Source organism: Peromyscus leucopus, chromosome 1 (assembly GCF_004664715.2).
Source record: "Peromyscus leucopus breed LL Stock chromosome 1, UCI_PerLeu_2.1, whole genome shotgun sequence".
NCBI classification, from domain to species: domain Eukaryota; kingdom Metazoa; phylum Chordata; class Mammalia; order Rodentia; family Cricetidae; genus Peromyscus; species Peromyscus leucopus.
Genome location: NC_051063.1, coordinates 26,389,343 through 26,405,190, shown reverse-complemented (window position 1 = coordinate 26,405,190; position 15,848 = coordinate 26,389,343). Strand labels below are relative to the sequence as shown.

General features: G+C 42.1%; 1 protein-coding gene across 2 annotated transcripts in view; it reads right to left on the bottom strand.

Annotated features, from left to right (window-relative positions):
• The window catches only part of Cacul1 (CDK2 associated cullin domain 1), a 72,253-nt gene extending 56,970 nt beyond the window's left edge, over positions 1–15,283 (bottom strand). The window contains exon 1 of one of the 2 annotated variants that reach the window (XM_028881015.2): positions 14,471–15,283. In XM_028881015.2, coding sequence (XP_028736848.1) covers positions 14,471–14,831 — 361 coding nt within the window. In that variant the 5' untranslated portion in view covers positions 14,832–15,283. The remainder of the gene's footprint in view (positions 1–14,470) is intronic. The other variant, XM_028881014.2, reaches the window with a different exon arrangement.
• Between the last annotated feature and the right edge of the window lie 565 nt (positions 15,284–15,848).

Sequence of the window (15,848 nt, the reverse complement as noted above, 5' to 3'; positions counted from 1 at the left end):
AGCTACTCAGTTGCATCAACGTTATCATCTTAATGCTGGATCTCTCCGTCATCATACAGGTATAACCCGGGAACAAGCCATCCAGATAGTTAAATCATGTCCTATTTGTGTTGAATTTTTACCTGTTCCTCATTTGGGAGTTAATCCCGGAGGACTTTTACATAATCATGTGTGGCAAATGGACATCACACACATGCCTTCCTTTGGAAAATTACAATATGTCCATGTATCTATCGATACATATTCCTCTCTAATTTTGCCTCTGCCCATTCAGGTGAGAAGGTTAAGGATGTAAAGAATCATTGTCTTCATGCTTTTGCTTATATGGGAGTGCCAAAATTATAAAGACTGATAATGGTACAGGGTTTTCAAAATTCTGCCAAATTTTTTCTATTATTAATAAGACTGGTATTCCCTATAATCCTCAAGGACAGGCTACAGTAAAAACGCTGCCATCGTACCTTAAAAACATACTTTGCTAAAGTAAAAAGGGGGGAGCTAGAGGGCTCATCTTTCCTCTCCACATTCTATTCTTTCCCTTGTTTTATATATCTTAAATTTTTTATTGGTGGATTCTGCTGGAATATCCACTGCAGATAAGCACTGGAGGGTCCCTGTTGCAAATCAACCTCTGGTGCGATGGAAGGATCTTTCTACTGGCACTCAATCCGGTGCTAGTGTGGACCCAGGGGTCTGTTTGTGTCTTTCTGCAGGAAAATGAGGTTCCTCTTTGGGTTCCCAAGCGCTGTGTGCACCCTGTGGCTGCTGACAAATCCCAACATGGCAGAGACCTATTGGGCCTTTGTAAAAAACTCTCCCCTTCTGATGCCAGTGGGGATTGAGAGCCCAATACAGCCGACCTTGACAAGCATTAACATAACCCTAGGAACTGCAGCCATGCGATTGGATTCTTCAGAAGGTAATGAATGGTAAATGCTTTTTAAAGAATGTTTGAGAATGTGTCACCCAGGCACCTTGGAGATTAAAGGGTAACCCTGACATTTGGTAGTATGGTCACTGACCTCCATTTGTTAACAGTACCATGCCAGCTAAGCCTTTTCATTTTCGCAATCCTCTTCGAGCTGGTGTTGTACTTACCTTTTCAGGAATGGCTCTGTGCAACATTTATCGCCTCCTGAAATTCATCTAGCCCCCTTTGAAGACACCTTAAAATCTGTGAGCCTGAAATGTAACCATTATGAGACCATTAGTTCTGCTCTTCGTGTGCTGTCTCTGTTTTTCTTTGTGGTTCTTAATTGTTCTTTTGCTGAGCTGTAAGCTTAACTCGTGCTGGGATCAAGAAAAATGGGCCTTGGTGGTTCGTGTTCCTGGAGTTGTGTCCATGCCAGTGGACCATGGCAGTAGACACAGATGGTGCTCACACACTCCAGAAGAGAATTTGACTTCACTGCAGCTGTTGTTGCTACTACAGTGGTAGTGGCCACCACTGATACTGTTTCTGGGATTGTTTTTTCACAATTGGTTACTACAGCTAGTACAGTGGAGACCCTGGCAGCAAAAGTAGCTACCACAGTTAATTACTCCTTCATTCTATTGGGTATGATAAATTTAATTCAGCAATAATATGCATTTCGATTGGCTTTAAAAAGTTATAGAATTAATAAAACTCGAGTTCCACTTACTTTTGGGATACCATCTTACAAGGACTCCAATTTGCAGCAAGGCTCATTAAGGAAGGGAATGGCTCAATTGCCCTTAGCTACTGGCTATGGGTGGATTAGGACTTCTGTTGGTCTTTCCTGTGTCGAATGCACAGATTGCAAGCCCAGCACCACTTCTAGATCTATGGCAGCAGTTAACCCTACAGCTCACACATGGTTGAGTTTGTATGATAATGAGTATTCAATGACGGGTAATACCTGGGGGGCACCCACCAACCTAAGACAGGGAGCCTCAGTGGCCTGGGCAGGTGTCTCGATGAAGGGTAAGGTGATGTGCTGACGTCCCATGCAACCTAAGACAGAAGCTCACTTTTCTTTTTAGTAAGGGGGGAATCTGTTGGGCCCTGACCCCCGTTCCTTGGGTAGCTGTTGCCTTGATTGCTGACCTCCCTATGCTAATATCCTGCCAGTTTCATTCCTCCTAAACAGCTTACTAGAGGTTCCTTGTTTGCGTATTCTGCATATTGGTGTAATGCTAGAATGTAAAACATCTGTAGCGAACTTTTGCCCTCCCAGGTTCTTCCACTGTGCTGTAAGCCTGTATTTAAGGCCTCTTCCCTCCAATAAAGGGCATTCTACTGAGACAAATGACACGCTGTCTTATCTCTGTTTTAATCCTCAGCCCCTCGCTCGGACATGGTGAATGGGTAGTAGTGTGGGCGCTACACTACACAGAGAAACCCTGTCTCGAAAAACCAGAAAAAAAAAAAAAGGATATGCTAATCTAAACAAAAAAAAATTTTTTTTAAACTATCTAGTTTTTCTGTTCTCTCTTTGTCTCTACAAAACAAAATAGGATCTAAAATAAGCTCTTCTCAATAAGATCACATATGAAGGACCACCACAGCCAATCTCAGCCATTAATATTGTTCTGGGAAACTAGTCCCAGACTGCACCAGGGCTGAAAGAGAATGCCCAGAGTCACAAAACTAAATGGTTTCTATCTAAGGGGTAGGAAAAGAACACATATGTTGATGGTAATTCTCTCTATTCTCTCATGTTGCTCTCTTTTCTCATGTTGGCTCCTGCTTTTGTTTGATCTTACAGATCAAATAATATATGTGTGTGTATGTGTGTGTGTGTGTGTGTGTGTGTGTGTGTGTGTGTGTATGTGTGTATGTGTGTGTGTGTATTCAATAGCCTCTTTCACATTGAATATACAGTTACATTTTAAGGTCACATTTCAGTAGACGATAACAAACAGAGCTATCCCAATACATACAAGTAATAAATCTCAACTTAATTGGCTGTAAAGTACAACTACAGCTGCAAATAAATCAGTCATTACATTATCTAACATTTTGTGATTAAGAGAAATGTCAGGCTTTCTAGAAATGTTTACCGAAAGAGAGCTGTGTCATAAATGCTTTGGTAGGAACTCAGGTTTGCCTTAATTTTCTTAATATGCGCTCACTAGGGCATTCTCCAACAGCACAGTGACAATAAAAATATTTTTAAGTCTTGAAATATACTTTCCTATCCTGTGTATAATTTCTGATTACCCAAGGACAACTGTAGCCCTCATTAGGGGCTGGAGTTAAATTATTTTCTGTAGCCTTGACTAGTCAGAATATATTTTTACAAACTGAGGTCAGGAATGGGTGCAAGGACTAAATCATTTGCTAGCTAGTAATAATTGGCCTGTCTTTGTATTTACAACCTAGCCAGGCAGCTCAGCTGTGTGACCATGTGATAGCAAGGCACCTGTGTAGACAAATTTCTAAATGGTCTTATTAAATAAAAAACACAGAGCCAAATATAGGGGTGAAAGCCTTAGAGATCAGGGATATAGGAAAAGCCACCAGCCAACCTTACCTCACCAACTCTGCAGCTTCTAAATGCATCTTACTTCCTATTTACCCATGCCTTTATGTGCCTTGCTTTTCTGCCCTCTCATTGCCTCTTCTCACTTCTCACTTCCTTGTCACTGCCTGTCTGTACAGACCTCCAGGCCTCTATGGCTGGTGTGTCACGATGCTTGGCTCTGTTCCCTTAGTATGGCCTTGAACACATAGAGACCCTGCCTGCTAAGTGATCGGATTAAGGATGTGTGTTACCTGACTTTGTTTACTTAAAATAGCTGGCCTTTTCCCCTGATCTCCAGGCAAGCTTTATTTAAAGCACAAATAAAATATCACCACATTTCCCCCTTTTTTGACATATTGTACACCCCAATAAACTTATCTGGGGGTCAGAGAACAGAACAGCCACTAGATAGAGGCCAGAAAATGGTGGCGCACACACACACCTTTAATCCTAGCATTCTGGAGGCAGAGATCCATCCGGACCTCTATGAGTTCAAAGCCACACTGGAAACAGCCAGACAAGGTAACACACATCTTTAATCCCAGCACTTGAGATCCCTTGTCTTGCTTGGGAAAGACACATGCCTTTAATCCCAGGAAGTGATGGTAGGAAACAGAAAGGTATATAAGACATGAGGACCAGGAACTAGAGGTTTTTAAATTTTTAGGCTTTTTAGCAGCAGTTCAGCTGAGATCCATTCGGATGAGGATTCAGAGGCTTTCAGTCTGAGGAAACAGGATTAGCTGAGGAGTTGACCAGGTGAGGTTAGCTGTGGCTTGTTCTGGCTCTCTGATCTTTCAGTGTTTACCCCAAAATCTGGCTCTGGGTTTGTTTTTATTAATAAGACCTTTTAAGATTTGTGCTACACACCTGGTCTAATCTAAAGCTCTTTAGAAGCTTTGTGTCACTTAATGATGTACAAAAAACCTGTAACTGTAATTCTCAGCATAAAGATTAAAGGAATTTAGCCAGTCTGGACTCAACTGTTTTCCTATGTCAGCCTGAGCTCTGATATAAAACAGTTCTCAGGGATTTGTAATTCCTGACTTGTGCAGTATTTCTTTGTATATTTATTTATTCATCAAACCCTGTGTAAGCTAACAATATTAATATTAGATGGGCAATACAGTTTAATGAGGAGTCATCTTTTTGGCAGTCCACAGAATAAATGCCCATTAAGACTGAGATGTAACCATGATATAGAAACACTGCAGTACAGCTGGTAGGGAGATTCCACAGCAGTTTTTAAACATGTGAAATTACAGACAGAAGCAAACAATATTCAGAGTCCATGGCCTCGTAAGCCTTGCTTGAAACAAGGTTCCTCCATCAGAGAATTATTCGTCTGGTGGGTTGACATTTGAATTATTAATTGTCATCTGCTGTATTATTCCATGGACCATGGCAGGCTGGAACCTCCAGCTCATTCCTGCTTGATCTGGAAAGCCCCATTCCTCTCTCTCCAAACCACGCCCTCTCAGAGAATCTCCAACAAAGAAAGGCGCCAAAAAGCCCATTTCCACATTCTTGGCAGCTGTGGCAGCTCCTCTCCCTAAGTTGCCAGTAGCCCAAGACCCCACCTAAAGTGGTCAGTTTTTTACCATACTCGGACACAAACCCAGCTTGTGGAAGACATGACATCACCCCTCACCTATAGGTAGTTAGGCCTCATGACCTCTCTGGCTTCAATCTCTGGGGCTGGAGGGCTCACCTAGGAGTTGCTTTGATCAAATAAACCTGTTCTTTTGCTTTTTCAGTTCAGCTTGATCTGGCTTACTACACTGGCGAAGAAACCTATTACTATGTTACACAGAAAAATTATTAAATATAACATGAGCAAGAAAAAGAAAGAAAAACATAACAAAACAACAAAAACCCTTTGTTATTATGTAAGCCCCTAAGATTTGGAGGTTATTTTCATAGAAAGCTAATTTTAAATGGGAAGTTAAAAAAATTGCACTTTCCAAATTAGATTCTGCCAAAGGAACACACTTTAGAGCAATCTGGAAGATCAAATCAACACTTAGGGCTTTGCAGTACTACTGATCTTTCTATAAACACTAGCTTGAGAGTTTGTGGCAGTCAAACTCCAGGGCCTCAGGATGAGACAGGTAGAGTTGCAGAGTTGATGTAAACGGTGACAAGGGCAGCAGTCCACTCTCTGGAATGGTCACTGACTTCCATCCTTCCAACTTGCCAATATTTATAAAGCACCTAAGTTCCTGTCCTCAATCCTCTCCTTCTCTGGATACCACAGTTCTTGCACTGAACTGTGACTGGTAAATGAATAGCACTACCTATAGGAAACTGGCTCAAAGGCTCACAACTAGTTTTGGTTTTCTCTCACAATTGAGTTTTACAGCAATCATGACTTGCCATCATTTTGAAAAAAGCTCTAGCAGCACATGTGGATATGTGAAAAAATTTCTACAGAAAACAATCTAGTGGGCTGCTGAGGCAGTTATGGAAATGCGAACTAAAAAGACTATGAAATCTGATCAGAAGAGGGAGAGCCTTTTTGTCCCAACCATCCAGTCCCAAATAAACATACTTATAAAAGAAGTTTATATTAATTATAAATCCTTGGCTGATGGCTCAGGCTTATATTAACTAGATCTTACATTTAAACTAACCCACTTCTATTCATCTATATATTGCCACATGTTCTGCTGTGGCTTACTGGTCTCTGGCATCTTGCTTCTTGGGTGGCTCCTTGTGTCTCTCTCAACTCTCCCCTCTTCCTCTAAGTTCTTAGTTTGATTGTTCTGCCTAACCTTATCCTGCTTTGCCATAGGCCAAAACAGTTTTATTATCAAACAATGAGAGCAATACATATTCACAGTGTACAGAAGGCCCATCCCATAGCAAGTAGGCTTAAGGAGAATGTCTGGTTCATTTTGGCTCAAAGCATGTAAGACCTTTGCAAAACCCATCAAAGGATCTCTCAACAATTAGAGGCACTAGGTTGACACACAAAAAAGTTTATAGACAGAAAGTCTTTAATATTATGGAATTACCTTATGAATTTAATCCAAAGTCTAAACACACCTATTAAGGAAACTAAGTACAATACCTGTGATTTAACAGAACCCTGAGCCCCAGAATGAAGCCAGCATGTTGAAAGCTGATCAATCTGAGCCCATGATAGCTCCAGGCCTCTAGCTAGAATCAGACTTCACAGAAAGAGCAAGTACCAAGAATAATAAAAAAGAGGTGGGTAACATTCCATAAAAACTAGAGAACTTTAACACCTGACACTGGCAGAAACCTGAAAACGCACTGGGAATGGATCCTGAGGGCACCAAACACTAAGAAAGCTAACTACAGATAAAAGTCCTTAGAGGTAAGCTTACTGAAGATTCTATTACCATACCACCTAGGATTTGCTCAATTAACAACATCTGGACTTGATGTCAGCCCACACTACAGTCAGAATTCCCAAGTGAATCTGTATAAGCAGATTAGACAATAAAAATGAAAAGATCAGTGAGCATGAATACACGGCAATAAAAACTCTTTGTGGGCTGACAAGATAGCTCAGCAAATAAACAACCTTACCCTGCAAGCCTGACACCCTAAATTCAGTCTCCAGAACCCACATGAAGATAGGAGAGAAATAACTCCATAAAGTCAAATCAATATCCTCTAGAACACACACACAGTTTTTAGAGAACTATCTTTGTTCGAAGAGCAATCAAAAAAAAAAAAAGGAAGTTAACAGTGCTTCAGTACTTATGACAGAAGCAATCTGCCAAATGGAACTGGGGGTGGGGGAGATAATCTGACAAACTCTAAATCCAGGAAGCTCAGAAAAACCAACAAGAACAAACACTTTTAGAAAAACTAGCCCTCAAGAAACATCATAGTCAAATTGCTGATGCTTAAAAATGATAAAGCAAAGCTAGGAATGTGGTGGTTTAGTTTGCAGAGTGCTTCAAAAAGCCCTGGACTGGATAATCAGCTGGCATAAACTGGGCACAACTCCAGCCCTCCCAGGGTGGAGGCAGGGGCATGAGATGTTCAAGGTCATCCTCAGTTACAAAATGAGTATAAAGACAGGGTGGGCCAAAAGAGACCCTGTTAGGATAGAGAATGGATGAGTGAATGGGTGGGTGGATAGGTGGGTGGATAGGTGGATGGATGATAGATTAAAAAAAATTAAAAGTAGCCAGAAAAAAAAGGGAAGTATCACAAAGAGAGGAACAAAGACTATTCAGACATTCAAGAAAAAAACACAGACTACTTACTGGAGGGAGGGTGCTCATGACCCCCACACCCTTAGTAGAAGCTATTGAAAAAGTCAGTTTTCTTTGAGGGTGTGAACTCTAGTAGGCTGATAATGCTCTCCTATGGGTGGTGACACTATGCTTAGAGTAGCACAGTACAGATGGGTTATGAAAAAAGGTACACATTAAGTTGGTAGGAGGTGGAGATACGGAAGTGAATCTGGAAGTAGTTAGGAGGAAGGAGTAGGAGGTGAATATGATCAAAATACATTGTATGCATGTATGAAATTTTCAAAGAATAAAAATTGCTTTTAAAGAAACAATGAAGGTCAATAGAAAATGGAAAGACATCTTTTAAAATTATAATTGGGGAAGTTGTGCATATAGAATTCTATATCCAATAAAAAATATTCTTAGAAAATAAAGACTTCTACAGACAAAAGCTGACTAAGTCCAAGTCAACAGAACCACATTTAAAAAAACTTTAACAAGCCAGTCAGTAGTTAATCCCAGCACTCGGGAGGCAGATACAGGAGAAACTCTGAGTTTGAGGCCAGCCTGATCTACAAAGCAAGTACCAGGATGTCCAGGGCTACACAGAAAAACCCTGTCTTGAAAAACATATCCAAAAACAAAAATTTTTATGGAAGCCCAGAACTGAAGAACAGAAACACAAAGGATAATATAAAAAGATTTCTTTCCCAGTTGTCTTATTCATTGTTCTACTGCTGTAAAGTGACTCCCTGATCAAAGCAACTCTTAGAAAGGAAAGCATTTAACTGAGGGCTTGTTTACAGTTTCCGAGGCTTAGTCCATTATCACCATAGTGGAGAGCATGGCTGCAGGCATGGCACTGGAGAATTAGGTGAGTGCTGTGGGATGTTCTGTATGTCCTGTGGGAGCCCGTTCTCGGGTTCCTCGTGGCTTTACCCAGCAGGTCCACATAGAGGATGATTAGGACCACAGGCCTGAGGAGTGCAGGTGTCTGAGATGGTCTGTACTTGGCTGTGCTGGGGGATGGGCTGTATAGCAAATATGTTGCTCTGATTGGTCAATAAATAAAACCTGATTGGCCGTGGCTAGGCAGGAAGTATAGGCAGGACTAAGAGAGAGGAGAAATAAAAGAACAGGAAGGCAGAAGGAGTCACTGCCAGCTGCCACCAGGACAAGCAGCATGTGAAAATGCCGGTAAGCCACGAGCCACGTGGCAAGGTATAGATTTATAGAAATAGACTAATTTAAGCTATAAGAACAGTTAGCAAGAAGCCTGCCACGGCCATACAGTTTGAAGCAATATAAGCCTCTGTGTTTACTTGGTTGGGTCTGAGTGGTTGTGGGACTGGCGGGTGAGAGAGATTTGTCCTGACTGTGGGCAAGGCAGGAAAACTTAAGCTACAGGTGAGACCTACATTCTAATCCACTGGCAGAGACAGAGACTGGACATAGGCTTTTGCCGCTGACACACTAATTCTAACAAGGCCACATCTACTCTAACAAGGACACACCTCCTAATCCTAAACCTCAAAGTGCTACTTCCTAATGACTAAACATTCAAATATATGAGCCTATAGGAGCCATTTTTATTCAAACCACACTAATTTTTGATTATTTAAAAAAACAAATTTTATCTTATAATTCTAGAATAGATAAGCACAAAGACATAAAACAGACTGGGGAATTCCAGGAGCTGGAACATATAGTCAGAAGATTTCCTGTGTCCTGGCCTGCTGGTGGTCAGGACAAATCTCTCCCACTCACATCCCCCAAGTAAACACACAGAGACTTATATTAATTATAACTGCATGGTCATGGCTCAAGCTTTTCGCTAGCTAGCTCTTATAGCTTAAATTAGCCCATAACTATTAATCTATGTATCGCCATATGTTCTGTGGCTTTACCTGCATCCCGTTACATGTTGCTTCTTGAGTGGCTCAATGGCATCTCTTTGCCTCTCCTTTCTCTTCCTGTCTATCTGTTTGGATTTCCTGCCTGCCTCTAAGCTGCCTCACCATTGGCCAATCAGCATTTTATTTGCCAACCAAATGTATCAGAGCAATACATTCACAGCACACAGATATTTATCAACCAATCAGAGCAACACATATTCACAGCATACAGAATGACATCACCCATCAAAACACTTAAGATACACTCCTTTCTGGGACTGGAGTATCAGTAATTCAAGGTCATTCTCAGCTACACAGCTAGGGTTAAATTTAATGCCAGTCAAGGCCTTTAAAAAAAAAAAAGGATTTTGATATAGAGATAGATAGATAGATAGATAGATAGATAACTAAAATAGACAATGGACTTCAGCCTTATAGTAAATGTGAAGAGCTTTCAACAGGGCTTAGAGGCTAAGGGCCCATGACTTTCATCTCAAAGGCAGAGGAAGGCAGATCTCTGAGTTCAAGGTCTATGAGTTCTAGGACAGCCAGGGGAACAAAGAAAAACTGTCTCAAAAAAAAAGAAGGAAAGAAAGGAAAGGAAGGAAATAGAAGGGGGAGGGGGGAGCAAGGGGAGGGGAAGGAGATAGGAGGGGAGGGAAGCAAAAGAAAAAAAAAGAAAGGAAGGGTAGACAGAAGTTGCCACAAATAAATTTTTAAAAAAGCAAGATCCAACCACATGTTGTACACAAGAAATGCACTTTTACGTTACAAACAAATGAACTAGAAACGGCACAGCATACAATGAACGTGAACATCTCATATACCAGACACTACCAGGGGTAAAGACAGGCATCCCATCATGGTAAAACATCCACAGTCCATGACACAGCAATCTCAAAAATGATATACCATATAAAAGGATTAATGCACAGAACTGAAATCTATACATACACAGTCTGTTACTTTCTTACAAAACTGCCAAAATAGCAAGAGTAGTTTTTCAACAAATATTGCTGACACAACTGGACACGTATATGGGGAAAAGAGAATGTCAATCTCATACTATACACATATATCAACTCATAATTCAGACCACGGATTAGAAGCTAAGCCCACAAAACTTCTGGGAGAAATTCTTCCTGACTCTGGATAACACAAATATTCTCAGGATACAAAAAGAAAAAAGAAAAAACTGATAAAAATCAGTTAACATCAAAACTAAAAACCACTCTTCAGAAAACACTAAGAAAAAGACAAGTCAGGGGAGAGAACATTCAGAATGCCTGTTATCTGACAAAACATGCACTCAAAGTTCACAAAACAACCCAAAAAATGAGTAGCAGATCTAAACAGTCTCACACAACTGCAAGAAAGACCAGAAACCACCTGAAAAAGCCAAAGGCACGTGCAAATAAAAGACACAGCAAAACCTAATACTGCCCACCTCTGTCAGGATAAACTTTACAACTGACAATATGGAGCTGCTGGAGACCAGCCAGCACTGTCTAGAAGTACTGCAGCAACAGGCACTAACACATAAATTTAGTTTAGGTTACTGAGTTTGTCAAACAATCCAAACATAATGTTGGTGGTATTTAAACTGAATTTCTAGATTAAAATGGAGAAAAGGCATTCTTATAATAATTTGACTCAAGAACGTGGAAACTTGAACCACTTACTAGAGTCCTCCTTAGTTCCTTAGTAAAGTTTTACTGTCTCTTCTTAAAAGACTTGTGTGTTCTTGCATTATTTTACCTATAGACACCATAATTTTGCTACTATTAATAGGTATCCATTTTTGATTTATTGCTACTAGTATAAATATTAACTCCCAGGCTGGTCTTAAACCTCACAATCCATCTACACTGAGTTTCTTTCGTGATTTCATTGGTTCGATAAATGATATTATTGCCAAATTCTAAAGAGCTTCTTTTGTTTTGTTTTTTGAGACAGGGCCTCACACTATATCACCTTGGCTGACCTGGAACTCATAAAGATCTGTCCCCCCTCAGGGGGATTAAAGATGTGAGCCACCACCATCAAGCCAGCAACCAGGATTTTTCTTAACATGTTAAACAGTAATAGAAATTGTTGTTCAAATCTTAGATGATCTTTTACTAAAAAAAAAACCCAGAGCCAGATATTGGGGTGAAAGCTAAAAGATCAGAGAAGCAGAGCAAGCCACAGCCAACCTTATCTAGACAACTCAATTGAACTGTCTTAGTTCCTGTTTCCTCACGCCTTATATACCTTTTTCCACTTTATATGCCTTTCTCCACCCAGCCATGTCACTTCCTAGGATTAAAAGTGCTGTGTTCCCTAGTACTGGGGTTGAAGGTGTGTGCCACCACTGCCTGGCTCTTTTCCAGTGTGGCCTTGAACTCACAGAGATCCAGTCAGATCTCTGCCTCCCGAGTAATAGGATTAAAGGTGTGTGCCACCACTGTCTGGCCTCTATATCTAATCTTGTGGCTGGCTCTGTCCTCTGATCCCTAGGCATGTTTATTAGGGTATACAATATAGCACTACAGAAATAGGGAGCATCTATGGCTGGTTACCATCTTATAGTGAATATACTGAAAATTTCTCCATTATTACTACTATTAGCTACAGGTCTTTGGTGATGACTTTTATATAGTTATCCTGCACTCTTTGCCTTACTAAGTTTTCATCATAAACTGGTGCTGGCTGATTAGCATTTTCTAAAAAATCATTAAATCATGCTTTTCCAATCTATTGAGATAAATTACACTAATATATCAATATTGAAAAAAAAATAGGACAAACTGTTGAATCATGATTCTTTTGACATGGTTAAATCTGATGAGCTAATAGTATACAGGATTTTCATTTCTACGCTAATAGGTGTAAAAGACAATGATAATACCACTAAGCTGACAAACATCACCCAAAGATCAGCTTTGGACTACAAACTACTCAGGACAATTTTGAGATGGCTAGCTAAGATGATCCAACCTCACAGACTACTTGAACTAATAGGTGTAATATGCCTATATATAACCTTATCTAGTTTTAGAGTCAAGATTTCACTAACCCCATAAAATGGTCTTGAAATTTTGGCTTTGTCTTGCTTTTATGCCCTATGTTCCGGAGTTTATAAAAAGGAAGGGTTATTTAAATCTGACAGTTTGTATGCATGAGTATCTGGACCAAGAGATTTGAAAAAGAAAGTCCTCATCATTACTACTACAAGTCTAAGCTTAGTCCAAGCTTTCTACTGATAACTGTTTTGAGTTACTAGTTCCTGACAATCATGTATTTCAACTACCTTTTCAAATTTATTACCATATAGTAGCTTTTTAAAATCTAATGTTCTATTTTTATTTTCATTTGCAGTTTTTCTCCTGGAGCAATCTTTAACAGGTCTGCATAGCTTACTAACCTTTTCGCTTTGTTTTACAACAAGATCTCATGTTTCACAAGCTGGCCTTCAACAGGATATAAAGCTGAGGAAAATGAAATTCTCGGTTCTCATGTTTCTACCTCCAGAATGCTGGGATTACAGTTGTGAGTCACTATGTCAGGTTTTATAAGGTACTAGGATCAAACTCAGGGCTTCCTGCACACTAGGCTAGCACTCTATCAATCCAGCCGCATTCCTAACACCCCAAACTTATTCATTTTTTCTAGGGATAATCTTTTGGTTTGGCAAATCCTTTTGCTCTTAGTTTGACTGATGACTTCTACTCTTTATGCTCACTTCCTAATGAATCAAAGAAAGTTTACTTAAACATTAATCCAAACTTCCTTCACTGTTTAAGGTAGATCACACTGGCACTGTAAGGTCCATTTTCACAACATAACTTTCAACATACAAACTATATCAAATAAACGATAGTCACAAACCTTCCTATCCACACCCACACAAAAGTCTTTGCCTAAAGCAGTATCTTGAAGGCATGTAAGGTTGTGTGCTATTCCCATAAAATTTTTTTCTAAGGTTGTGACTACACATCTGTACCAGGACAAATAATTTTCTCTTCACAATTAGGTGGGCAATTACTGTTATAGCTTAATAAAATTGGTAACTAGAAATAAAATCTCCAGTTGCATTACCAGATGTCATTTTAAATTTGCAGTTAACAAGGACCTGGCCACCGCTAGTGATCATGTTCCTTTTACCACACCACCTCCCGGGCCTAAAAACCACTACCCCATTCTTTTCCTAGCTATGGAAGCACATCACCTGACATTTTTGAACTACTTTTTGCCTTCAGCCCGCAAGTGAATGTTAAGGAAGATCGCTAAAAAGTTCAACATGGGGCAGGGCCCTGCATATGGCTGCTTGAATTGCTTCTCTGAAAAGTGATTTTATACATCAACTTCAAAATAGTTGTAGCAGTTCCCACTGCATAAAGAACTCAGAATTCTGTGACAGGATGCAAAATGTACAAAGCAGAGAAAAGTGTTGATGTAGGCCAACGTTCAGATTCCTGATTTGCTTAAAGTACAGCGGCTAAGTACACAAGAAGACAAGTTGTCAAATTTCTTTGCTCTCTGGCTGCAAAAAAAGACCTATTGCTAAGGAAATTCAAGACTGCCTTGATTTCCCCCCCTCGCCTTGTAAGGTGAAACTTTAAAGAGGACGCATGAGAAAAGGGCTTACTAATGTTGAGAGATGATCAGGCATAATAAAGACCCTGTCTGAAGCATAGTGCGCAGGTAAAGAGCAGCCTGGGCTGGTCGGCCAGACACGGGCTGCACACACTGAGCGAGGGTAAAAGGGTAAGAGGGAAGAGAGAGACCGAGGCCTGGAACAAAGGAAGTGGAGCACGCCCAGGGCGGGGGGATTCGGCGAGCTGATGTGGAGAAGCAGCCGAGGCTATGGGGAAAAGGCCAGACTCACGGAACTTGGAAGTGGAGGTGTTGATGTTGATGGTGGAGCTCGGGGTGGGGGCGGGGGCCGCTTTGGCCACCGCGGCGGCCGCGTCGCAGCTCTTCAACATCATGATCACCCCGCTGGGCTCTGGCAAGGGCGGAGGCCCCATCGGGAGCCCCTCCTTAGGGCCCTTCCTGTCCACGGAGCCCGAGGGCACAGCCAGCAGCTGGCCCCCCGGGGGTTCTCGGCCAGGATCCGGGATGGACGACGAGGGCGGCGGCGGAGGCTGCCGGAAGTTGTCTGCAGCGGCCTCCCAGTTGTTGTGGTTCTGGTCGTCCATCATTGCCTCGTAGGTGAGCATCTCCTCTTCCTCCATGCTCTCCTCCATCCTGCCGGCCCCCGGCGGCCTCCCAGGCACCTGCCGCCCACCTCAGCCCCCGGGCCCAGGAGCACAGCAGTCGCCTCGAGTTCACATCGCCCAGAGCCCTCGCGGGCGCGGCGGAGAGGCCAGTGGCGCGCCCGAGTGCTTTCGCCCTCCCTCGGGAGGACTCCGCTGGAGGAACCGCTGACTGCGGTGGGCACTCCCGGGATCTGGTTCTGAACAGCAGCCGCAAAGCGGCGACGTCCTCACGACATTTTACAGCAGCTTCAACAGGCGTCTGGAAAGGGCCCTGGGGGAGCGGCCAGGAAGGCACGTGGTGCGAGGACCGGCCCAGAAAGAGCTGGACGAAAAGGGGCGGGATTATGAGTCACCTCCACGCACGACAGGATCCAGCTGCCACTCCCCACCCCCGGGCTCTGCTTAGGCCAGGTGTCTAGACCAGCATTCACCGCCCCGCCCATGTCCGGCATTACGTGATAAAGGACTGGTCTACGCACGCGCATTCTCTAACTTGTTGCCGGAACATCTGGGAATCTGGGTGTGCCCGGGAATGCGTGAAAACGGCGGGCCGCAGCGGTTATGTACCATACCCTGTGCTGGCTAACCTTTCCGTAGTGGAGTTCCCCCACTACCACCGACACTTGCTTTTTGCCACCCAGGCCTTGGCCTCACAGCCTCAGCCTTTGCTTGGGGACAGAAAAGAGGGTCGCAGCAGGCCCAGGGTGCAGACTAAATGGGATGAACTGCTGGTATGTGCCTGTCCTAGCCCTTGGGACCCAAAACTGAGAAGTACGGAATATTGCTTCAAGAATTGCACAATACACATTCCTTCCAAGAATATGTGAAACATTTACGAAAGATAAATATGCTGTGTCCCGAAGCAAGTATCTCTGCATGTCTGAGGACTGACATCATAGCAACCACATTCTCTGATCCCAGTGCGGTTAGAAACCATTAACTGAACAATAACGAGTGAGTCCCCATTGCATTATTCTTTTGATCAACTCATGGATCCGAAAGTCA